The 27,196-nt window shown below is 39.0% G+C and overlaps 1 protein-coding gene across 1 annotated transcript in view; it reads left to right on the forward strand.

Moving 5' to 3' along the window:
- COL25A1 (collagen type XXV alpha 1 chain) overlaps nt 1–27,196 on the forward strand; it is a 429,660-nt gene that overhangs the window by 242,142 nt on the left and 160,322 nt on the right. The window contains exons 3-4 of the mRNA XM_018569899.1: nt 14,982–15,026; nt 19,614–19,621. Of these exons, the coding sequence (XP_018425401.1) occupies nt 14,982–15,026; nt 19,614–19,621 (53 nt within the window). The remainder of the gene's footprint in view (nt 1–14,981; nt 15,027–19,613; nt 19,622–27,196) is intronic.

Genomic DNA, 27,196 nt, shown 5'->3' on the forward strand with positions numbered 1-27,196 from the left:
ATTTCTGATAATTATTTATAATTTATTATATTATAATTTTTTCAATTTCGTGTTTCAAACTTGATCATATCTGGGATGTCTACTGGACTCTTGTTTGGACAGATTTAGGTGAGTTATTCCTAGGATTTACTAAGAGCTACAGGCCTACAATGTAAAACATATTTGCTTGAAAAACAATGTACCGCTTTTGGTACCTAAAATCCTGAATAATCATACCGCCAGGGAGGTTAAGAACACAGTTGTTATTTACTGTTTGCTAACTATATATACTAGTAAATGTGTACCTATTTCTTCTACAGATCATATACAATGGTTCACAGTGACCTAATACTTTCTGAACAATAAGAAAATGCAGAGCAACAATGATGTACAAAGTACAGTAACTATAGTTATCGAAAGCCACTTGGTAAATTATTCCGGCAAGCAGAAATGTTACTGGCTGCTATGAATTAATGCCCACTGCACATCCTTGTTGACATTTCAGTTGTTCACAGAATAAGCTTAAAGGTACCCTGAACCACATATGATCTGATGGTAAAACTGGGGCATTCTCTGTTTAGGTAACAAATCTCGGGGAGCAACAATTTACCAATAAACAAATAAATACATTGGATGTTTAATCTTTATATGCCTTCGATTTACCAACATTCAGGTAACAATTGAACTGAGGATGATGGGATACAATCTGACTGTATAATCCTTTGCAGCATGTTGAGTGCCCATTCTAAAATGTCTATCAGTCTACCAGATTGGAGAAAGATACATCCATTATTTTCGACAGCAGGGCTCTGCGCATTTTCTCTTTTACAGAAGATGGGAGAAGTGCCACAAGATATAAACACTGCCCAGCTGCCTTAGCAAAGAGAAAGTTAGGCATCTAAGGTCTGCCATTTTATAGTCAATATTATTGAAGGGGTAAGGTGATGGGATACAGGTTTTATGTCAAAGGTACAGTTATCCTTTTAGTAACTCAGTTATTTGCCTCCATTCAACATTGCATGGTGGGCTTTTCACAAATGTATTAGAATTATGTACTAAAAATACATTCTGTTGTACAAAATATGGATCGACATGGAAACTTAGGAACCACACCTTAGGCCTGACTCTTTCTGGATATGTTTAGAAAGCGAAATGATTACAGTTGATTTTTAGTTTTTCTGCCAGATAGTTACATATTTTCTAGAAACTAGGACTTTAAAGGGCTATTTAAACACATTCCTATATTCAGAATGGTTATCTCTTCTAACACAAAATCATTACCAATTAACCTCCGGCCCTTTTCACTACGGTAGCAGTGCTCAGTATCTAATATACATCTAGCTATTAGTTGGCAGAGTTCCATCATGAAAACAGTGTTGATGTTCCTTGATTGCCGATTACTGACAAACACAGTGAGACCTGACAAGCTAAAGAAACAATGCCTTTTTCTGACACATATTGCTGTAATATTAAAAATAAGTTGCCTTCCATCAAATGCTTTGAGTTCACTTTTTTATTTACAAGCAAAAAAAGAAAAACTAATGTAATTTGTGGCAAATCATGGGCTATAAAGAAATGTATGTTTACATATATGGGAAAGCAGTGTGGGGTTGATACACATATGCTGCGCTTTTGTACTATTCTGTTTTTATACCAGCCAATTTTTATTAATGTAAAATAAGAGACAGATAAACCCTTTTGTGAAAGTGCACACCAATTTTGGTCATAACAAATATGTTATTATAAAACAGGGCAGAAAACTGATACCGCTGCCCTTGCTGTCTTTGTACCTTCTAAATGTACATGCTCTGGTAGGGAATGGGGAAACAAACTAGCCATACTTGATTGGTTTGCCTGTCTGAACCCCTGATGTTTGTAAACCAACATCATGCTGCATGTCTGTCATTTTTGTGGTGGTAGCACTACTGCCACTAAATTAAAGATCTCCACCGGCTTCTGTTTGCAAATAAACAGGCCAAGGGTCTGGGGTGATGTCATTGACAAAATATGGTCATAACTATATTTGGTTAGCGACCACCCAGACACCCCAATGACATAACATTGTTGATCATGGCAGGTTTGTCGTGTCTGTGGGTTAAGTCATCATGTCGGCCTTGCAAGGTACCCTCCCAATGTTGAAAGCATGTGGCCTGGTATGGTTCAGGAGGGGTGGGGATGCATGCCTCCCTGTCTCCCTTTTCTGGCCAAAAAGTATTTTATTAGAAAAAAAAACAGTGTTCCCTGATGTAAAACTAATGTCAATCACATCAAAGTGCCACCCCCGGTAAATGATAGATCCCTGGACGCTGTTTGTACATTGTACTGCTTCCAAACTTTACATGCAGGTTCAAGGCATCTCCAAAGCAGGTTCTTTAAAGATTTTAGTATTTTTAATGTTACCCTTTAAGCTGCATTAAAAGACCCTCTCCCTGCTGAACAGTATTTTTAAAGAATGTTTTAGCATTAGTACATGTCCATGGCAGTGCCCAAATACCCATGGACTTTTTTTTAAACAAACGCTTGTAAACTGGCCTTAAAAAAGGTCAGAAAAAAAACAAACCAGACTTTGCCTCATTCGCTCATCACTAGTCTGCAGGAACTGTAAATCTTATTTTTATTGAATTAGGAACTGCTTAGTGACAACTAGTGGTTTTAGGATCTGCTCGTGTGTTAATTAAACTTTATCCTCCAAACGCATGTACAATTATTTAGTGCAATATGGCCTGACACGCAAAAAAAAAGTACGCTGTTCTTTTGCTGTGTGTAAGTGTATGTAAACAAAAAACTGTTTCAGAGTTTTTTAAAGGGAAACCACACCCAAAAATGTTTTGGATATCCTCTCACTTTCTGTCTAGATGATAAGGATTACATTTAAAAAACTAGGCAGAAAGTGACGGGATATCCAAAATTTTTAATTTGAGAGTAGATCATCCATTGGGGACACTTGTTTCGGTGACAGCTGTCTAAGATGTGAATTTCTCTTACTTTGTGGAGGTTTCCTCTCATTTCCTGTTGTACCCCCATAACAGGAAGTGAAGGAAATTCTCCCCTCAGGCACACAGCAAAAAATATGCTGATAACTCTTCTCTACTCTATCCACAACTAACAAAAAAAACGTTTGCTGATTTAACTGTGACTGTAAATTACATTAATGTAATTTGTTTAGGTGCTCTCCTCCAAGAGAAAGTATACTGTATATATAATATATACAGTAAACTTCTTGATAGATGCCGGATAACTGTAGTTTCTGGTTGCTTAAGAGTTACTATTAACTCTCAAGCAACAACCACCCCGCCCTATTCATATGCTGGCTAGACTCTGCTATTGGCTATTTCAAATTGCCACAGGCAATATCAGGCTGGCTATTGCACATGCCCACTGCCCGTTGTTTACATTCACCTGCCAGCTGGGAAAACTAGCCGTCGGCCGCAGCAAGATGTAAACAGAAAATCTCGTTAGCAACTAAATAAATTTAGTTGCTAAACATTTTTTTTTATTGTGCGCATGTCTATCAAGCAAGCGTCAAAAAAAATTAGGACATATGCTTTTTTTCTGGTTGTTTGAGAGTTCTGCTTGCTTGCTAATATTTGTTTTTTTGACTTGTTAAAGTGACATCAAACCCTCAGATTTTTTAACATAAAACAATACTGTAATGAGTGCCTTACTGTAAACCATTGTTGTTTCCCTTCTCTTTGCTGCTCTTCCTTTTAAATCCTCATGTCTTCTCATGCTTGGGGAGAACTTCCCTTTACAGCTCAGGGCCTCTTCCTGTAGTGCTGGCTCAGGTTACAAACCTATACAAACCTATACACAGACACCATATATATATTCCTGAGACAAGGCAGTCTGCTGCAAAACAGAAGTTCTGCCCAGCATGAGAACAGATACGGATTTAAAAGGAAGAGCAGCAAAGAGAAGGGAAACAACCATAGATTACAGTAAGGCACACATTACAGTATTGTTTTATGTTAAAAAATCTGAGGGGTTAATGTCACTTTAATGATAGTTGACATATGAAGGTAAGGCAAAATAAATAAAGCACCAGTAAGGCTAGAATATTAAGTGACAATCAATTGCATTATACAAGTGTTCTCTTGAAACAGTGTATTGATAAAATGCATTTGAAATATGTTCCTCTACAAATATTTTACTTTAAATCCTGGCCATCTGGAAACAGTACTTTACTGCAGCGGTTTGAGGCTTGTGCATTTGCTTCATGAAACAGAAATATCTGCGAGCATATAAATTGCATTTTTTTTCTTTAATAGACATGCCATTTTGCCTTTTCTATTTGGTACCTGAGGGAATTTGTTTTTTACATCTTACGTTGCTTCTATAATATTTTGTAGGAATACTAGAACCTTTTGAGACATGCAGCTGATACGTGAAGCTACAGTATAAGGTTATTCCCTGGCTGTCCATCCCATAACATGCACTCATTTATCTTTATTGAAACAGTTTATTCCCCTTGGAACACAATTTTTCTTAAATCGAAAGGCTTGGATATTAGAGTAGACACCCAAGGAACACAATATTTCATGCTGAAATGTTAGATTACAGTACAAGGCGCCGAAGTCTGCTTCCTTCTCTTTAGCAGCAAATTTAGCCAAGTACTAGAAGTGACATGCTGTATTTATTTTCTTTCTCCGCCACATATTCTGAATTACTGGACATTAAAATAATGGTCAGTTCAAATACAAACTATCAAATAGGGCAATGCTGCTGCATACTTTGCCTGCACTTTATGAGCAAATTAAGCCTAAAAAAATACTTTTCTCCATGGCTTATGACATAAAGATCAATTTGAATTGTGCTTTTGCCTTTTTTGGTCTTCGTAGCAGATGTTTTTATTCAGCCATTGATAGCATAGTTGCCAATAATGGTAATTTGTGACTTCAAGGTAGAATTTTGATCCAGGACCGTGTATGAACATAATCCAAGCTATCTGTTTTTCCTATGGTTTGTGCAGTTTCCTTAGCAATTAACAATTTTTGCTTGTTATAAATTTTATTATGAAACATTTTACTGTCATTTTTTATTCTTGTGATTTCAGTTGTTAATATAGATTGCTTGACTGCAGCTTAAGCAGGTTTAAAAGAAACCTATTATCAAAGAAACAAGGGGTGTGCCATTCTGAAAGCCAGACTGAGTTTTCTGTTTATATCGGCTAAAGATGAATGTATTAAAACAAAAGGTTTGCAAAAGTGTGTTTTCTTTAGAAAGCAGCCGCAGCCTGAGTAGAAGCTCCTGTCCCCTGCCGGCATGGTGCAGAAAAGGAACCTAGTTCTTTGTGTGGAAGCAGTGATCTTTCTGCAGAGGTGTGACATGTCCTCTGTTGTGTTGGTGTTAGAGCTTTTCAAGCAGAAGGGGGCATGGGCTTTGCTGATTGCAGAGTTATGGGTTTGACTCAGCAGGTGGTGTGTTAATCCTCTGCAGAGAGACCACGGTTTTCACATTGAGAGCAAGGGTCCTGCTCTACAGTTTGCTGGCAGGTGACAATGTTGCTTTCTAAATGCAAATGCACCAATCAGTTACAGTCTTGCAGTCAATGAAGCCAGAGTGCAGGTAGAACTCCCGATGCGCATTTTTGTGTTTGGGATAGTCAATCAGATTGTATTGAAGCCATAGCACCCAGGCAACTAGGATTTTTAGAAGGAGATCAGCAATAGCTGCCACTGGATGTACCAAAATGTTGGTACATCCAGACAAAGCTTTAAATTTTGGGAAGATATTTTGACAATATATAATGCACCGGGGTAGGTTCCTGGTAAGTAAAGGAAAAGTGTTGCTCATTCAGGTTTAAGTGCTATATTATCCTGTTTTTATATGCGTTTTATATGCTTTTATCTTTTATTTCGGTTGCTTAAGCTGATATAGCTCGTACTAGTTAGTCACGTTCAACTGGACTTGTTCTGCAATGTTGAAGACGTTTTGTAGCTTATTATGATCACCTCTTAAATTCCAATGATTGTCAGGGACATATCCCAGCATTGATATCCAAATAGGTAGCACAGACACCGTAATCCAATCAAATCCAATGATCAGGGCAGATCTCTTGACACATTCTATGGTGATTGGATTAGTTACTGGTCAGATGGTCATTAAGGGCTGTCTTATGTTACTTATCATTCTGTGGACATTACTTTTATTATTATGGAATTTGGTGAAGGAATGTTCTAACTGTATAAATTGATCGCGCTTTACCATTAATGGCTTTAAAATGACCCTGTCAGCAGAGGGGAACTTTGTATGTCAAAGAATACGTAATAGAAAAGGCAATTTGTTTACCTTTCTGGCAGCCCATTTGTTGAGTTTCTGCATCTTTAAATAGAATGATTGGGTTCTATACCATAGTTCTCTTTAGGGTCATGGGAGGACTATATACTCAGAGTGCCGCAGCCGGAGTGATTGACAGCTGGCTCTGCCTATCTAGCAAAGCCAGCTGTGCCCGCCACCTCCCCGTCCGTCCCTGTAGTCAGCACTGGAGGAGGGAGGGGGAATCCCTGTGGGGCAGTCAGTGCTCTCTGCAGGAAGATGATCAGGAAGGGAGCAAGCGTTGTTATGTGTTCGCTCCCTTCCCAATCAATAGAGCCGGCGTGTGACAGTGTAATTCACTCACCCCATAGTTCTCCTTTAAACAATGGTGCGTTCTGCTGGCTCATATAAACAGAAACAGGAACCATACCGCACTCCTTACCGGGATTCCCACTTGATGAAGATGGGCGCTCGAAATGACTGCGGATGGCACCGCCACACATAACTCTAAGAGTTATCTCTAAGCCTGATGAAGGGGACCCTGCGAGGCCCCGAAAGCGCTTGCCAATGAGATACAGCCATTGGCAATAAAATATTTTGCTTTTTCAACTTATGGTGTGCTGGTGACATTTTTCTATTGTATGCTGGCTCATATGTCACTACAGGATATAGGAGTTGGCAAAAGAAACCAATGAATGCAATAGGGGAAACAGGTATTTGACCTGTCTGGCCAGTTGAACACTTGTAGCTGCAGGGGATTCATCAGATGTATGTAGTTAAAACCCCATTGGGGGCCAGATACTGTATGTTTTACGGAGGGCTATTCCTTCCACTAATACTCACCAATTCCCCTTTCAGAGAGACCAGACCTTGTATGTTGCCTGTTTGAAATTCAGCAAACTTTAGCAGCAAATTTCATTGAAGTATGTTTCTAGTATGTTTCTAGATTCTGGCTTTTTTTAAGCTTATGGGTCAATTACTGTAAAAAAGGCATGGGAAGCTGGGCATTGCCATGGGGAGCATGTACCAATGCAAAAAAAAAATGAATATTATATATGGCCACACTTGGGAGATGCCATAAAGATGTTAGGGAAAACTATATTTATCATAAACAATCTTAGTGACAGTGTACACTGGCAACACATATTTGGCTCTGGAATTAATCTTTTTCTTTTACAATTACCTTGGCTTACATTAAGCAGCAGCATCCCAATCAGATTCATTTCATCAAGCTTTAGCAGCGACACATGATCTTTCATTTAAAGGAGGCCTGCTTTGACCACCAGACTGAAATTGGCTAGTAGTTTGCCGACGCTGTCCATGTTCTTGCTAACAAACTGCTCTGCCGCTGGACAATTTCTATTAATTTCCCATTAAGAATGAAACCACAGATGATACTGCACCACAACATTTCAAAGAGGGAGAATCGGCTGAAATTTACTAGAGGAAAAAAGTACAGACAGGTGTTTTATTACAGGAATTAAAAGTGAACTAAAGCCAAACCTTTTTTCAGCTTTAGTTCTCTCTTGGTTTACAGGAGTATATTTACTAATGTACTCCTGTGACCCTAAGTCAATATCTAGCGGGCTACTGCTCACAATTTGCTGACAGCACAAAGCCGTGATTCAGCTGGGAAAAATCCCAATGATATTATTTGGATCCATCCTGCTGCCTGATTCACAGCTGGCTTTGCCTTTCTAGAGCCAGATCCAGCTGTGCCCAACCCCTCCCCTGTATGTCCCTTCAATGAGCGCTGAAGGAGCGGAGAGGGTAGGGGGAAAGCCTGCAGGGAGCAGTGACTGACAGTCACTTCTCTCTGCAGGGAAAAAACTGTGAGCTAAGCGATCAGCAGTTTGTGATTGCTCAGTTCTTGATCTATAGAGCCGGCATGTGACACCTGCAGTGTCAAACGCCGGCTCTAAGCATTGGGAAGAGTACATTTTACTCTCCCAATACATTTTACTCACCGTTATAGAGATATAAATGGCCTGCAGCAGGACATTTTTAATGAGGGAATTGACTGAAATGGACTAAGAGTACAGACGACTGATTTACTACAAGAGACCATAGATGGCACAGCAGTGTAATATTGGCCAACAGCAGGACAATGTAAATAGCAAGGCATGGCCTAAATTTACTAAAGACAAAAAGCACAGGCTCAGGGTTTACTACAAGAATAAGGATACAGCAGAGGATACAGCAGTGTACAAGTGGCAAGCAGCAGAACAGTTTTAAAGGAGAACTATGAGGTGAGTGCTTTTCACTCACCTCATAGTTCTAGCCGACCTGTGACAATGAGACTGTCACAGGTCGGCTCAGTAGATCGGGAGGTCAGCGAACACATACCGGCGTTCGCTCACCAGCTGTCCCAGAGCTAGCTGTCCCTCACGCAGCTGGGCGGATCCAGACATAATTGTCGGGATCCGCTTCAGCTGCGGCGCCTCAGTATACTGCGAGCAGCAGCTTGCGGTATACTGCGGGGGCTCAGTATACCGCGAGCTGTAGCTTGTGGTATACTGAGCTTAGGGTGATGGGAGGACGCTAGTTTGTGTCCTCCCGTTACCCTAAGGAGAACTATGGGGAAAAGCCTTAACCCCATAGTTCTCCTTTATTTAGGGATGACTGGTGTATCCCTTACTTTTATTTTATCTATAGGAATGGGGGTGGGGTTGTGAGTATGAGTGATATGATGTGAGGTGGTTTAGGTGTGCACTGTTCTAGTACTTTTTTTATTTCTTTCAGTTGATGCAGCTGTGTGCAAGGCACAAGGCAGCTCCAAGTATAGATTGTGAATTGAATTGTGAAGTGAATGGTGCCGTATGAGCACTTTAAACCTAAAAAGGGCCCTGGCAACACAAAATAAAAAATAAAAGAAATGAAAACCCCAAAAATACCACCCCTGGAAAAAATATATATTTATATATATGTTTCTCATGCCCAACAACTCTATCTAAATTTTAAACTATTATAGTTCCATTATGAAAAGCTTTGGATCCATGCAAAACATTTTTAAAACAACATATTTCCACTTAATTTTCTAGTGACTGCCGTTCTCTGATGATTTCATACGATGCACACTGTTATTATCAGTAAAATAGAAAATCAATGCTTGTATTTTCTCTGCATCAGAAACAAGAGCACTGTTTAACCAACAGTGCTTCTCTTAGAATCCCATGGCATTAATATGTCATTGTACGGATGACATATCGACACTGTGACTTAAAATCTTGGCCCTTTGTCAAGCCATGGCAATGTTACAATGAGCTATTGTCAGATGTAGTCTGTTTTAGAAATAGTGCTGTGCCTGGCATTCACAGTTCATCCATGATGGAAAAAGTATGACATCTTGTAAGGGCTTGCATTTACCGCGGACATGACATCATATACATGTATGCAGTGAAATAACTTCTGAGAAAAAAAGCTTGCGTGTACTTCAATTCTTTCAGTTCTGTTGCTGCAAGAAACATGACATTTTCAAGAACACAGTTGCATGTGGTCATTATAAAGCAGTGTCAACATTTGTGAGAGATATTCTCAATTGTCCTTTTGAGGGCTTGCTGCTGCTTTTCTTCGAAAAGTAATCCTTTGATTGCCAGCGACAGACTTCTTTAGCCCACACACAAGTGCAGCATTTTTTTTTCTTTCAGTGACATTTTAGGACCTTTGACAGTATTTTTTTTCGAGTGCAGAGCTGTATCTACACGATTCTCTCAAATGCAAACAGAAGTAGCCTAATCTTTTGAGCAGTGAATGACAGAACTCCCCATTCCACCTTCAACAAGGTGCCCCGTTGTTCCTTTCAACACACTGCTTCCTGCAGACTAAATAAAATGAATGTCACAATGAAAGAGGAGTTAGGTTAGGGCCAATGGGGAGATGAAAAGAGAAGCAGGCCACTTTTATTAAGGTATTTCTCTTCTATATGTTATTTAGGCACACAGGATTTTTACTGAATCTTTCCAGGTTTATATTACTGTTTATTTTGCTTTTAGTTTGATCTGTTTTCTTTAATGTGAAACCTTGCATATCCAGTGATGAAAAGACAAGCTTGTTGGCTATGTGCAGGAAGTCATAACCTAGAACACATTCTCACCCTCCTGATGGAAATCTATGATTTAAACATTTACTGTTAAAGGGAAATGTATAGACAAGTAGAATCAAATGAGTAGAAAAATATATTTCTAACTTAAACTCAATTGCATAAATATTATGTATCACTGAAAGATCCAGTAAACATCTTTTTCGAGAGGGGGTTAAATGGGATGTGGGTTTCTGGTCCCATTCTCCCTCTAGTTATCTGCCTGTAGAAAATAGTGGACCTATGGAAAATGTGTGGACATTTACAACACCCAGGTAGAAGGGAAAACTAACCGAAATTTAAGGGGGTTATTCTCTCAAGAACCGAAGTATCCAGCCGTAGCTTCAGGGGGTTTCTGCTTGCGCGTGCCCCCCGCTACAGCTCGCTGTATACTGAGACCGACCCAGCCGGAACGGATCCCGACAATGCTGTCGTGATCCACCCAGCTGGCTGATTGACGGTGGGCTCTGCCTATCCAGAGGCAGAGCCAGCTGTACCCGCCCCCTCCCCCTTCATTCCTCCAGTCAGAGCTGGAGGATCGGAGCAGGGAGGGGGGTGGGATCCCTGCAGGGAGAGGTGACTGACAGTCACTACTCTCTGCAGGAAGATGATTGAGAAGGGAGAGAGCTATGGTATGTGTTCGCTCACTTCCCGATCTATTGAGCCGACGCGTGACAGTTTAATTGTCACACGTCGGCTCGCACTATGAGGACAAGGGATTTTCACTCACCTCATAGTTCTCCTTTAAGTAAAAAAAAATTAACTATTTTTTTTTTTTTAATAAATAAAAATTTAGAGTAAATGTTAGAGTAGGGTTAGAGTAAAAATTATTTTTTTTGTACAGTAGCTCCAATATTTTAATGTGTATTGTCCATTTTCAAATTATATGTACATACATGTGAATATTATCAACCTCATGTTTTCTTTACTTCACCTGGACCATGGAAAATGCATTGTAAATGCTTTAACCTAAAAGCAAGACCAGCTATCAACCATGTAGTATTTTAAAGCCAATGTTTTTCTGCATAATGTTTCAATGATTTCATGCTGTAATTTTCACATTATGTGTACCACAGTCCAAAAAAAACCTCAGGATTTTATGGTCACTTAATTCAATTTTACACTCCAAATTATTTGAAGTTGGTTAATACAGGTGACAGAATGTTTGGGTATGGAATGAATTATACCCGATGCACAGCCTACTGATATAAAGACGGTATTTTAACTGCATGTATAAAATCAGTGTAATAGATTTTAAAAAACCTTTTCAATGGAGGTGTGTTTTCCTTAGGAAATGTGGTGTACTTTTAACCCAGTTGAAAAACCTGGGAAACTTTGATAGTTAATCCTCCTTCTTCCTGTCACACTAATAGAGCACGCAATATTATTAAAGAAAATATTGGCTATATACCCCCAGATTAGTATTCATTTTGGAGCAAACGGGAAAAATTCAGAATAAACTATTTGATGAATGGGTCAGTAAATTTCATGTTTTGAAGCCTCACGAGGGTAAAACATACAGCTTAATCGCAAGAGTCATACTAATTGGCTCGCACTTTTGAAATAAAATATATTGCACTTCCCTTGTTATTCATGATGAGGAACAATGTGCATATGGAGATTTAGACAGCAAGTGGAAAGGAAAGTATTATTAAGAAAGAAAAAATACAATCCTGTACTATTTTTATGTGAAGGGTAAAAGAACATCTACATTTTGTGTGAAAAGAAAATTACATTTTGTATCTTTACTGCTGTGAAAAAGTGCCACTGTATAAGGGCTAAACTTTGAAGCAGATCCGCAGCAAAGCTTCTTTTAGTCTTGGATAGTGTAGGAGAAGAGTTTGAGCCCCTGACACTTTTTTTTTGTCTGTGCCCTTGATTGGGAGATTTACTTTTTTAGTCCAGTGACAAGTAAACCTGAGAAAAGTACAAAAACGAACCATATAATATACACTCTCGCGACTTATGTATAAAGTGTATAGATAAGTGAATGCCATTTGCACAGCATTCCCGCTACTAGATGGAGCCAAGGAGCATAGGAATTTTCCTGTCAGTTCCCCTAATGGAAATATTTCCCCACACTTCCTGTCCTGGTGAATCCCAAGGTAAATGAGGGTAAATCACCTTTAAGGCCCCGTTCACATATAGCGAATTGTCGCGCGATTTCCGCCGCGATATCGCGCATTTTTGCCGCGCGATATCGCGAGAAGTCGCCGGCCAATGTTATTCAATGGAGCTGTCTTAACTCCATGTCGCGCGTCGCTCGTCGCGGTCGCAAGTCGCTTCTACCGGACCCTTTTTTCTGCGGATTTTGCGCGATTTTGCTTTTTTTCTATGGAGCCCGACGGGGAAGGTCGCGCTACCGTCGCTGGATCGTCGCTGGAACGTCGCCCCGAAAGTCGCGCTATCCCGGCCGTGCGGATCCGCTGCAAAAGGTATGTCGCTAGGTGTGAATGGGGTCTTAGGGTACTAGAGTGTAAGCTCTCCCGAGCAAGGCCCTCCTGTACTGAATTTGTGTTGTAACTGTACTATCACTACAATTATGCGCAAACTGTTGGTGCTATATATAAATCCTGTATAATAATACTACTAATAGTAATAATAATGGTTAAACCGACAGCACTAAAAAAAAAAAAAAAACTAATAAAGATTCAACTCCTTTCCTACTTTATCCAATGCTAACAAAATGTCTGACTTTTTTTGCTGATAGAGGACAGTATAGGAGGGTCCAATTTCTATTTGATTGTGTATGAAATGATTAGTGCATTTTTATATTTGCATAAATTAACATAAGGAAAAGTCTATTGCATGTAAAAATAGATGTTTGTCCATTATGCAAATGTAGTTCGTTCCTTATGAAGATAAGTGTGAGGGTTTGGAAACATATTAAACTTTATTTGAGCAGTAAAGGCAAAAATTAGTTATTTTTATTTTTTTAAATCTTTTTTTAAAGAAATAATTGCTATGTGTTCCTGTAATGTTTCCTGATTAAAAAAATACCAGTATGCACAGTGCTATGTTTAGGGTGTTGACACTGTTGTAAGGCAACATTACACTGTTGTGAGGTTCATTCATAAGTTCATTCTAGTTTTGATAAATTATGGGAAGTTTGGAGATGGGGATTTAGTTAGACTAAGATTATTTTGATTGTTAAGGAATTAAGATGAAGTATACAGCACAGGAAAATTACACTGTGAGTTCTAGGTGATTGGTTAATCCAGCCTGATAGACATTTTAAGGCAACCCTTAGATTTACCGGGTTATGAAGGTAAGATCTGACCATTCAGCCTAAAGGAGCTGTTAGAGGAGTTGGAACAGAGTGTTGTAACTGACCATCTTATTATCAGAAGAACAACAGTGACTGGGGCAGGATTTCCTACCTGCACAATAAACTGTTCCCCTTAACAGCAACTGCCTACTAGTTTAGGGATCTCCTACAGATCTGAGAAGTCTGCCCAATCCAGCCAAATCAGGCTACTGTCTTCCCGTGTCTATGGATTCCCTAAAAATAGTATATATGGTTTTCAAAATATGAAAAATACTGGAACAATGTAATCCAAACAGTTGCAAATACTAAAACTCCACCAGGATCTTGGTTCCAACAAAATACCAAGGATCTACTAAAGCCACCATTATGCTTTATGGATTTAAATTAAATAAGTCTAAAAATGTTGAACTATATGTAAATCAATTATTAAACTCTCATATAGGATTCAACATCTTAATTTTATTTTCATGTTAATTTTTTATCTTTTTAGGCCTACATCCTCATTTCAAAATTCAAATACCTGGTGATCCTGTCATATAGGTCTTTGTACCGGCACTATCTGTTTAGGGTGACAATGCTGACCCTGTTTATTAATTGCGCTCCTGCATTGCCCTGCTTTGTGCTTTTGCCTCATGGGCTACTGATGGAGACTACAAGTGTTTCAATACACATTAAACAAGCATGGTATACTGTTGTTACCATCAGGAAACCTCCCTGAGGAATGCCATGCAGACATCACTGGAGTAGGGATGTGACTGAAAACAGGCTGCTGGGAATCAGCAGAATGGAAATGCAGGATGGAAAAAAAATAAAACAGATTTTAATTTAAAAAAAAAAAATTGTTTATAATACACAATGCTTTAGTAAGCTAAAGGTCATTCAGTTAGGATTTAGACCTATTCAAATTTAGATGTCCTCCAGAGTCACCTTGACACCATTTCATTTTCTGCTTTTGATGTTTTGATCTTGCCATTAGCTTTGTAGGTGTTAATAACTTTCTCTGTGTATTTTTTTTAACAGTCTTCAATCTGCATTTCTTTCATAATGATTAATCCAGTAAATAATTGCTTGTCAAGCACACTAATAGAAATGTCTTGAAATTACTTCAGATATAATTTCTTAGGCTCCAGACTCTGCAAATGCTTTGACAGAAAGGTGAAAGGTTCAAGTGCTGACAAGGTCAGAATAGCATGTATTTAGATATAATACTGGCATGGCTAATTCTGTAATGCTAATGTCAGGCTTTGAAGCCATTCGAATTGTAAGAATTAAGCGTGTTCATGTTATTTGTGTGGAAAGCCAAACAAAGTCCTTTCTTGAAAAGCCTACATATGTTTTCCAATGCAATGATTCTTTTTCTATAATTACCAAAACAATTAAATATTTATGTTTCCATTTTAGGCCCTCCAGGACAAAGAGGCAAAAGAGGTAGACGAGGTGAACCTGGTAAGCTCTCCTTCTTTTTCTTATTCTTACAGGGTTATTCCCAAAAGGGTGCAGAGTTTGGAGAAGGCAGGAGAAGTGAACAATCTAGGACAAAATAGCTGATTTGGAAAAATTCTCCAATTTAGCTCACTTTCCAGTTCAGCTATGTTGTCCTAGATTGTTCCCTTCTCCTGCCTTCTCCAAACTCTTCACCCTTTTGTGAATAACCCTGTTAGTCTTTTTTTCATGAAAGCAGAGTCACTCTTAGCTTGAATTGTAATATAGTATCCCCTCTTACCATCACCTTTCTAGTAGACGTTGCCACTGTAGCAGATGTAAAGACCCTGGCATTATGCAATACACCTTCTATTTTACTGCTCTATGCTGCAAGAAGGAAGTTTTGACTGAGTGCCATCCTGTGACATACCAAGCTATAGGGGTAACGATAAGGCAGCTTTTAAAGAAAAGAGAAAATCAGAATGGAAGTAGAGAGGAAGCAGTAATCTTAAAGAGGTGTTTGCTAGACATATGCTTCCTGTGTTTGTTATTAGGTTATGAGCTTAAAAAAAATAAAGATTTAGCAGTGGGCGTAGGGATAGTGGTTAGGCAGTGGGTTGTTAGGGGTAGTACTTACAGAATTGGTGGGGTGGAGATGAACGGGAGGGACTTCAGGGGTGGATCGGAGGGTGGGATCTAGCATCAGCCAGTCGGAGAGAGTTGATGGTCTGGCGAACTTCCTACCCGCCCCCTTTTTTTGTTCTTTTTGACTGGTTATGTAGCAGGTTTCCTGTGTTGCTCGGGGGTATTGGTGGGTATTGTCATAGCAGCAGGTGAGTTTTAAGATCCTTGAAGGTGGGCATTTGGGTAAAATGTCAAGTGGGCCCATCTTAGGTATGGCTCCACTCCCCCTCTGTTACTAGTTGGAATGTCAGTATAATAGAGGTGAGTGGTGGTATCTGCAATTGTGCAGTTGTCTCTGAGTCGGTGTTCCTGTAGCTGGAGGCCTATCTACAGGTATGCAGATAAAGTGCATTGGTTAAAATGCCTTAATGGACCTTGGACCCCATTGTTGTTTTATCTGTTATTTATATTTTGTTAATAAAAAGGCTGCCATGACCATTAAAACTCCAGTTGGTGTCCTTGTATGGTTATTCAAATGGTGTTGTGGGAGAGGAGATGGCAATAGCAGTCATTCTTCAGGTATAAGTCCTCTTCAATACCCTAGTCATGTAAAAATCCATTTGCAAGTACCTTCCATAGGATGACACCTGTACAACAGCACAGGTCAAACCTGGCATTAAAACGAAGCATAAAAGTATTTTGCATGCAATTAATTGTTTTTAACTTAATCAACCACAGTCCAATACCTATAATTGTATTTTAAAAGCAGTTTGTCAGGATTGAAATATGACATCTGTTATTGCCTTAATTTTTTTAGGTGCAGGTTTTAAAGCTGTTATCTGCACCCAGTGTTTACTACCTGGAGAGTCACTGACCTGGGAAATGTAAGTGCGGACCAGGTGTCAAGACACCTGATTGCTCTAGGTCAGTGACTTACTCAATAGTAATGGGAATAACAGACCCAGTCCCCGCACCTTCAAAAACAAGTCAGATTTGCCAGCTACCATATGTCTGCCCTGGCTTGATTCTCCTAAGGTCAGATCGATGTACAGTGATGTATAGTGTACAGACAAAGCAAAGCCATACAGAAAACAATTCAAGTAATTGCTGCTTAAGGTGGTTCTACAAGCTATTAAATCATAAACTGTACTTAGTTTTTCACACATGGCTTCTACATTTTGGCTTTATGTTGTAAAATAAATAATGACACAGTGTAATATGCCACGTATTACTCATCTGAGGTTGTATTTGCCTAATTTTAAGACCTGCTAAGGACCAGATGATTTTTATGTCCTGATGTGTAAAATCATAGAATTCAAAGAGGGTGTACTTTCTTTCTCACATGACTATTCGTACCATTCCAACATGTGCTTTAGGCAGCTTCAAATTCAAGTACAGTAAACGCTCTGTTATCCGGTATTCAATTAAGCAGAACTCTCTTTTAATTGGCTTTAAGTGTGTTTGTTTGCTTTTGATTACTGCATTTCAATATTAATATGAAGTCAATACAGAGTTTATGTTATGTTATGGTAAAGTATGCGGTATGGCATTAGTTAAACCTATTTGTAATAGTAATTCTCAAGCAACCAGAAACTACATTTATCTGGAATCTACCAATCCCCGTGGATGCCGGATAATGGGGGGTTTACTGTATATTACATTTTGTATATTGGAGGCTCACGGAATTTTGACACCTCATACAGTCTCCACTGAATCTAACCAAGCATGTTTTACAAAATCACCAGCTGCAATTTGTATGGCACCTGTGGCAGGCATATGGCACGTCAGTCCCACAAAAACCATACAGTAGCAGGAAAGAAAAATTCAGTATGCAGTAACCCACCATTCCTTTTTTGAAAGCCTGCGCTCAAGAGATATTTTATCTGGATTAAGATTCAATTAGAAATCTATGAACCTGTTTTGCAGAAGTAGAACAAATTATTAGTACAAATTTCGTACAATTTTATTATCCTTCATTGTAATAATTGAACAATTATTCATTTAGAGGTGCACCTGCAAATCAAAGGGAATAAAATGCTCTTATAGATATATCTGGTACATACTGTAAGCTGCACCAATACGTTAGCCTGTTATAAAAATTAAAATGTGCCCGCCAGCTCTAATAAAACAGACTTTGTGTTACACGTTAATTTTCTTTCCCACAAATGAAATAGATTTACTGCGGTTTGACTTAACTTTCCCATAAATTGCAATAAAAAAGGTAAATGGAAAAAAAAAAAACTAAAGTCACATCTGTGGGATCTTTCAGTGAAAACCAGATCTCTGTATGTACATACATATACTATATATGCACAATACACACAGGCTATTCATCATTGATCAAAATATTTAAATTGTTAATAAAAAGCCATGGTTTAGGCTGGCAATACTGGTTACACTGTTTTACTAAAAAGGTACTCCACTAAAGTTTATACCTAAAGTAGTCTTATATAGTTATAGTGTAACCTCGGTATACCCCTAGAAGAACAATAATCATTCCCATGAAAAAATTTGATATTAAATATATTTTCCTATGAACTAAAACTGCTAGTTACATGCAAAAATGTTGCCCCTGTTGCTGACATCTTACTTTAATCACTTACAGGGATGTTCACAAAAGGGTGAAGAGTTTAGAGAAGGCAGGAGAAGTGAACAATCTAGGACAACATAGCTGAACTGGAAAGTGAGCTGATTTGGAGAATTTTTCCAAATCAGCTATGTTGTCCTAGATCTTTCTCTTCTCCTGTCTTCTCCGAAATCTTCACCCTTTAGTGAATAACCCTGATAATATTCAAAGTAGAAAAATCTCCCAAGATACAAGAGGAGGTCATCATTTTTCATAACTGTTTTAAGGCTACTGTTGCTGATATGAAAATACAATGAATGTCAAGGTTAAATATAAGGCACCGTGTAGTGCCACAGTTTACCTTTAGAGCCTATTCACACCCAATGCGTTGGGGCTGTGCTGGGCGTTTTTTGACAAGGCAATTTGCCTTTTCCAGATGGGCTCGGTTCACACCACTGCATTGCGGTGGTGTGCACTGAAAAAAAAAGTGTGGCATGCAGTACTTTTTTTCAGCACACCACAGTGCCACATGGTACAATTGAATCGCACCGTGGTGTGCCCAATGGAATGTCAATTTTCAATAAAATTCTAACAAAAAAAGTGCAATGTGTCTCAATCAAGTGGATCAGCACATTGCATGGCTGCTGGTGTGAATGGGACCTTAATGTGTCAGTTTCCCTGCAGAGCACTGCCACAGCTACTAAAAATCCAACCAAAAAACTAAAATGTAAATACTGACTGTCAGTATTTGCCTAGGCCAGGGCCCCCTGGTGATTAGGTGCCGGGAGAAATGATAGCATTTGCAGACATGGCAACAAGCCAGGTGGCATTGGGTTGGTAATTATAGGCAACACTTTCACTTTGCTCACCCCCTCCCCAGTTATATAAATGCCAGTTATGAGTTGAATATTTATACATATCCATAGCCACATATACATTGTATTGATACATATACATAGCCACATATGTACACATAACAGCTGAAGCAATGATATATCCACACAATACTAAATTCAGGATGCAAAATTGTGGTAATGATCAAAATGATTTTGGTGCCTATTGATTTTAAAAGTTGAAATGTTTTCTACATCTAATTTACAAGGCAGTAAGAGTATAAGAAAGTTTATTTATCAGTAGAAAGAACATATTCCACTTGTAGACAACTAGACACACAGAGGGGAATTTATCAGCACTGGAGCAGACACAATCTGGAGCAGTTGCCCATGACAATCCATCAGCTTCCCTGTTTCATTTTCAATCTTTAACTGAACAAACTGAAGAGAGAAGCTTATTGGTTGCCATGGATTCTGTCTGCTCCAGTTTTGAACCCCCTGCATTATATTTGTGCTTTTGTACTATTATATAACACATTTCTAATTTTTGTTTTCTTTTCTTTTTTTTCTGGTTTTGTTCCTTCACAGGACCTCCTGTAAGTATGACACTGTTTTTTTTTACATTGTATAATATATTATTAACTGTTGCCTACTGGGATTTTTTTTTTACAGTGACCTTCGTGACATTATATATTTTAAATTAACTAAAGGCTGTATTTTTTGTATTTATCTTTGAAAAAGCCAGAATACTGCACTGGAACTGTTTTACCCCGTCAGCTGGTAAACTAGACTGGGCCTAAGGCCTTGTTTACATGTGCTCTAGCTTTTATAAGAGCATTGTGTACAGAAAGCTTTTACTAAGCATTTGCTGAGCTTTTCACAAGCTTTATGGAAGCTTTTAATATCCAGCTTGGGAAGGTTAAAGCTAAAGTTTAATATTATCCTTATATTTTGCGTTCCCACCATGAACATGCTAATGACATTTTTCAATGAAACCTTTCCATTTTCACAACATTCTTTATTTTAGATGCAGTGATCTCATCAATAATGCTCTGTGCTTCTCTATGTAATGCAGGCAGATCATGACTAGTGGGAGCACCTGGCAGGGTAGTGTACATAACTTCTTGAAGACATCAGGGCACCCTGCTCCAGTACTCGTCTTTAAGAGCCTCAGCCTTAAAGCAAAGCAGTGGGTTGGCTTTTGAGAGGTTACCGAAAAAACTAAAACCCAACAGAAGTTACAGAAAAAACAAAAACACAACAAAATAATGGGGTTATACTCTAACTGCAAAGGCCGCTCACAAGTAATTCAGGATACTGCAGTGACATCCTTGGGCTATTTGCATGTGTTTAATACATTCCCACAGATCAGTAATTTTACAGATGTAAATGCACCATATCACAGAAACCACTTAACTACATCTAATCATTTATTTCTATGCAAGTTTCTATCACTGCTTGGTTGCCAAAAGTAGTGGGTTTTTAAAGCTTTGAGATCAGCTCTGATCGGGATGTGTGGAAATGATGGTTTTAAATCTTTTGCACACAATAAAGATTTTAACACCATCAGAGCCGTAGCTAGCTTCTTTTGCACCCAAGGCAAGAACAGAAAATTGTGCCCCCCAACAGACATGTGCGGTATGTGACATCATGCGCCCCGCCTCCAGGATGGTGGCACGCATGAGCAGAATGTGCTGGTGGCATAAAAATTTGTTTCGTTTGACGAAACTAATGAAAACATTTTTAGTTTCTTTCCGTTCATTTAGTTGGAAAAATAATTTTTAGTCTTTGCACCAGGCTCCCGTCAGGCCGTTTCTGAGGGGAGTGTTTTTGTTTTGTTTTTATTTTTTATTATTATTTTTTTGCTGTTGGGGAGCTTCGGGGAAATATCAGGCCCCTGACATTTCCCTTTTAAAATAGAAAAAGAGATTGAGGACACAGAGTCCTCTGCCCATACAGGTGGGGGAGAGCAGCGGGAATCCGAGGAGAAGCTGGAGCCTGTGCCGCTCCTCTTCTCCCTGCCGAGCTGTGGCTGTGTTGGCCACCTGGCGCCCCTGTGCTCACCATGGGAAAAGGGGCGAAACCTTGTGGGAAATCCGGGCCTGCATATTCCATGCCTACACTTCCAGTTCTTTTTCATGTGCGTCACACCAAATATAGGTGAGGTTGGATGGTGCACACTCATATCTGTTTTAATACCAGTTTAAAATAACCAGGTTTAAGATAAAAATTAAAACTAACATCTTTAAATGTTAAATCTCAGAGATGGTAGCTAGAAGAATATATAACAGGTATAGATTTTGGAACTTTGCATAAAAAGAAACATAAATCTACATCCACGATAAACAGAGAGAAATGTATCCAACTGATAAGATAGTAATGGCAGTCATATAAAATAAAAAAGCTTCATTGCCAAATCTAAAGTATAACTGTAACTTGTAGAGCTGACATGTCATATTCTTTTATCGTCTTCTTTTTTTAAATGCTGTTTAACTCTGATATATTTATACCTGTCAAAACTGTTTCTAGCATAGTCAAAAAATAATTGTATTTTGCTTGATGTATTGTAATATTATTTTTAACCTGTGCTTACCAACTTTTATAATTTATCACTTGCCTATGATTGCTCATTATTAATGACATCTAAAGAGGTTAGAAACTCTGTCAGGTTTTTATTGTTGTCTGTATCTATGTATACAGCAATAAATCCCCATTAGAGGTTTCTTTCCCTGTCTATCTTAAAAATGTGTTGTTATTGCTGTATTCCCATTATGGAGATTCCGCTCATTTCATATCCTGGTAACCACATGGGAAATAGAGGCAGACCTCACCAATGTGGATACAGGCTACGGGAAAGGTCTGCCAGATTTTAGAAAACAATCTGCCCCTCAGAGCTATGTAACATGAACTTTTATAGTTGCTTTGTGAGACTTCTCTCATAGGAAAAGCCACCCAATAGAAAGTGAGGTTTTTTTTGGGGGGGGGGTTAAGGACAATGGTATTTTGGTCACAATAAGTGAAGATTGAATTAGGATTCCTGTGGTTCTTTAATACCATGGCTTATCTGTCAGCACTTAATGATTGTGATGGCCCTGCACATGACTGATATGAACAAGTTAGCTCAAGCATTACAAAGCAGTGCTCCAGAACTCCAAATAAATGATTTCAACAAACTTCCAATGGCTGACATCAAGCATCTCAAACTTAAATGACAGAATGCCTTGTTGAGTATGATCTTTATTGGTCTTTTTGAAAGCTAACCTAATTCCAAGTGGATACTATAGCTTTTATAGGTTAACATACCAATTAAAAATTATTTTTGAAAAGGGAAACCTAAATGCTTACCATATATTTTGAGTATTTAGATTACTGTTACTTTAAACTTTTCACACTGATAACGGTGCAGGATAATATTTTTTGGACTATCCAATTGCTAAATTATGTAAGGAAGTAGCCATAACATCTATAAAATAGTGTGAGACCCGATTCAATTGAAATTTCTAAATTGGCTAAGAACCACATGAAAGGGAACAGAGGGTCACATGCAGCCCATAAACACCAGATAGGCATGGCTGGTTTACATATTAAGTTGTTGATTTATTAAGAGAGTATGTTTTATGCTGACCTCGCTAATCCTAGGATGTTTCATACTGCCAGTAAAAAAAAATCTTGTGAGAGTGGCTGGATGTTTCAAGTGGGCACATGTTCCTTGGCCCAACATACAAGTTGTTAATGCATCAATTCAGTAAAAGGCCTAAATAATAGGAGTTTCACATTTTCAGTGTTTCTCATATATTTGTATGCGGTGGATGGCATAACATTGAAGGTTCACTTTGAAAAGTGGATCTTCACTTAGTGAGGTGAAGCTGTGTTCACTTCAATCATCCAATTATGTGCAAGCAAATTCCTGTTTTGTTTTGTTTTATTTCTCCTGCACATGATTGGATATTCAATGTAAACTCAGCTAGGCGAATACAAAGCGAACACCTTGTACTCATTTAGTAATTCAAGCCCAGTGTCTAAATACAGCCTTAGTTGTAGGACACACCTACACTATATGGCCACATTTTTGTGGACATCTGATAATTACACCTATATGAGCTTCTTGCACTTTCTATTCCAAAACTATAGGCATCACTATGAATTTGTGCTTTCCACAAGATTTTAAGTGTCTATAGAAGTTTGTGCCCATTCAGACAAAAGGTCAGGTACTGAAGTTGGACTAGAAAACCTGGCTCACAACTGGAATTCGCATTCCTCCTAAAGATGTTCATCAGGGTTGAGGTCAGGTCTCGGTGCAGGTCATTCACGTTCCTTCACACCAGCCTCATCAAAACATGTCTTTATTGACCTTGCTTTTTTCACTGGGGCACAGTCATGCTGAACAAAAAAAAAGACCTTTCCTAAACTGTTGCCATGAGGTGGGAAGTGCACAAATTAATGTCTTGGTAAGATGAAGCATTAACACTAGTCTCCATTTCAAATACTTGAACTCAGTCATTTGGAGGAGTCTCCACATTTGACCATATGTAGTAGTAGTAGGGGCTAAAATGTAAAAGCTTGCAGTACAATTCCAGATCACAGCTGGATTCTTTTACCTGGTTAGGCAAATATTTGCACTTGTAATTTGAGAAGCTGAATTGTCTTAAAATTTGTGTGGAAAAATTAGAATATAGATAATTTTTTCACAGTTTAAATGACTGGATGAAATCATACAACTGATTATAAAACACTGTAAAATAGACATGCATATCTATATCATTTGGCTTTGGACCTGTCTACATTAAAAAATAATAAAACTGTAATGACTGAAAGGATTTGTACAGGCCAGGAATACAGATTGTTCTCGGGTCACACTTGACTAGTATGTTTTGCTAGATTACAGAAACAGTTTTGGGACTGCAGTGGTTTAAAAGTCCACATGCAGCAGTAAGTTGAGTGCCTCCTATAAACATTAACTATGGCTTTTGGCAAATTTAAACATGGAAAGCAGACCAAGCTCAACCATTTATGACTTAATTGCAAAACCAATTTTAATAAATGCAGTGGAATTCACAAAACATAGATAAATAATTTTTTATCAACGACCTTTCCAGATTTCTGTCCATAAAGTCCCATTTTTTACACTGAGCCCCTTTTTCCTACAGCTGCCTCATTCACATTTAGAAAGAAAAGTTGGCAAAAGAATTACGGAGTTAGCTGAGCCAGGCTAAAGAAATGAAAGCACATATTTTACAATTCAGTGTAGGAGAGCCATCTAGTCATATTAGTCAAAGTGATAAATTAGTTTATTATACTGATTTAAATCAGTTTTGGGATCTCAGTCTCAGCTTACCGAGAACTGTAATAATTTTAGTTGTTGCTTTTTATATACTTCAGACCCTATTTACAAAAACTGGTGCAAAATACAGCAGAGATGTTCCCCACAGCAATCAAAAGGAATAAAACTAACTAGTTGCTATAGACAACTACCCCACATTTTATTCATATCCTCCAGTCCAATGTTTGTAAATTAACACTTCTGTGGCTTATATATTAACATAGAACAAATAGCACTGATGTACATTTAAACAAATAACCAACCATGTTTCATGTTTATGAATTTAAAGCAATAAAATATATTGTCTGATCAGATTGAACAGCTAAACATAATTTTCTTGACTTCATTTACACTAGGGCCACTTCACAACTACACAGCAGTAGCCCTTGTCTTCGCTTAGGTGGAGCTATACTATGCAGTGCAAATATGCATGTGTTGGAATCCATTACTGTGAAGCCTTGCCCCTTTCCCACTGTAATTGCAGAAGCACAAAGCTGCACTACTGCTTCACACATGTGGAAAATTGGAAAGTCCCTAACATTTGTATTTTTTCTTTTTACCAAAAAGTTTTTTCTTAAGAAAAATGTTAATATAGGCCATCAGGATTTAGTTTGTGCTGCTAATACAACAAATAAATATTATATTCTTATTATTTATACTAGCAAAAGTATGCCTATTTCTTGAATGAGATGAATGCAGACAGTAGCAGTGAGTGCAAAAGTGTTTCACTATATTGGTGTATTAATGCGCTTTGGTGCAGTGGCAGTGAGTGAGGGAGTGTGCGTGGGTGCAAGTGAGAAAGTACACCTTATTGCAGTGGTGGCAAGTTAGGAAGTGTGAAGTAATGGCAAGTGCAGAAGTTCCCCTCACCCTCTCTTGGTGGACCCAGGGACAGTGCAGAAATTTAGCATTTTCACCCTATATTGGGTCATCCAGTTACTCCTGACAGAGCACTTACCAGCTTCACAATGTTGCACACTGCCTTAAGAAACTATATAACTGAACCAGCATGCACCATGCCTGGCCTCATTGGTGAGGGTGCCACTGACTGAACAGGGATGTGTGAAAAGGGTGATCAGAGGGGCATGCATTGGAGGACCTGACTGTGGGCTGGTTTACAGGCCTAATTCTATTTACTGGCTGATCAAGTGGCTGCTGCAGCTGAATGTGAGAATACAGAAGTAGTGCAAATTTGTGCAGTTTAAGCAAAAGTATGCATCAATGTAGTAGCAGAGAGCAGGTTAATGCATGTCGGTGCAGTGGTGAAGAGTGGGGTAGTGTGTGCCAGTGCGGTGGCAGTAAGCACGGTAGTGTGCGGCAGTGCAGTGGCGGTGAGTGATGTAATGTGAGCATCAGTGCAATGACGGTGAGAAAGGTAGTGCATGTCAGTACAGTGGCACTGTAGTAGCGGTGAAGAGGTAGTAAGTGGTTTTGCAGAAGGGGTGAGCAGAGTAGTGTGTCAGTGACATTGCATTAGTGGTGACTGGGGTCGTGTATGTCATGCAGTGGCATTGCAGAAGCAGCGAGTGGGTTAGTTAGTGTCAGTACAATGGTATTCCTGTTGTAGTGAGCGGGAAAGTGGGTGTCAGGGCAGTGGTGTCACAGTAGAGGTGAGTGGGATAGCGGGTGACAGGAGAGTGGTATCACAGTAGAGGCAGTGAACAGAGCAGTGGCTGGTGGTACAGTGATGGCACATCTGAATAAATTCCTATGGAGAAAAGTGCCTCTTCTGACACAGTTTTCAAAACTCCAGAGAAATGAAGAGGGAAATCAATGGATATATATCAAAGTAACAGCAGTCTTACCTATCCTGGATTTACTGGCATCCTCAGGTTCCCTGTGTTCTTTCTTCAAGTTCTATCAGTTTTATGTACCTTATGTTAGCATGTTTCCTCATGCTATGTTAACTTGTTAAGACACCTCTCCTCCAAATGCGGCCCTTCCCGCAGTAGTCTGTGGATCCCCCATCTCACCTGCGCAATCTCTTGGCTGCTTGTGGCTCTGGCTGAGGCATGCACCAACCAGGAGAGAATGGGTTATTGAAATGTTTATTATGTTTATTGAAAAGGTATGAGAAGTATGAGAATGTGCTCGTGCAATAATGCAGTGCAAGGAGAGGAGAGGGTTAACCTTCTTTTGGTCTTCAGTGACAGAGCTTTTTTGAGAGGCTTATAGAGATATATGGTCTGTCCAGAATATGTGGATATGACTGTGAGGAAATTACTAAAGGAAGCACACGTCTTAAGGCCTGTCAGAGGTTTGCCAGTGGGGAGAAGGAAATACAGGAGAACACTCACAGAGGTATTTAGTGGTGTGTTGGAGAGATTCCAGTAAGCAGTTACTTTTTTTAGAGGCAAAGCCTATCTATAATAGGCATGTGGGCCTCCTCTCTTAGCAAAGAGGCCCAACCAGGCACAGGTGGAGCTTGGGATCCATCCCTTGTGCTTTCTCTGATCTAGAATAGAAAGTTCCAATTCCCAGCAGTTCCAATGTGTGCTCCTCCAGTATCTGCAGTCACAATAACCAGATTTGATAGTGCTAGAGTTCAAGGTGAACTCATGAGAGGGCATATGTGAGCCTGGACAACCTGGAAATGACTTGGGTCTAGGAACCAACCGGCCTTTATAAAATATGAAGTGGGGTATGTCTTTCTGATGTGGAGCTATAGCCATTATGGGATATCAACATTACCTGGGAACTAGGCTGATTCACTGAATGGTGGGTGTGGCCAAATTATGCATAAAAGCGGCTTAAAGAATAGGTCCAAAGTCTACAGTAAAACACAAATCAATATAAAAAAATATAGTACTGTTTATATGCTACAACAGAACACCCCCAGAAACCCCCCCCC

Source organism: Nanorana parkeri, unplaced genomic scaffold (assembly GCF_000935625.1).
Source record: "Nanorana parkeri isolate BGI_ZX_2015 unplaced genomic scaffold, ASM93562v1 scaffold36, whole genome shotgun sequence".
Lineage (NCBI taxonomy): Eukaryota > Metazoa > Chordata > Amphibia > Anura > Dicroglossidae > Nanorana > Nanorana parkeri.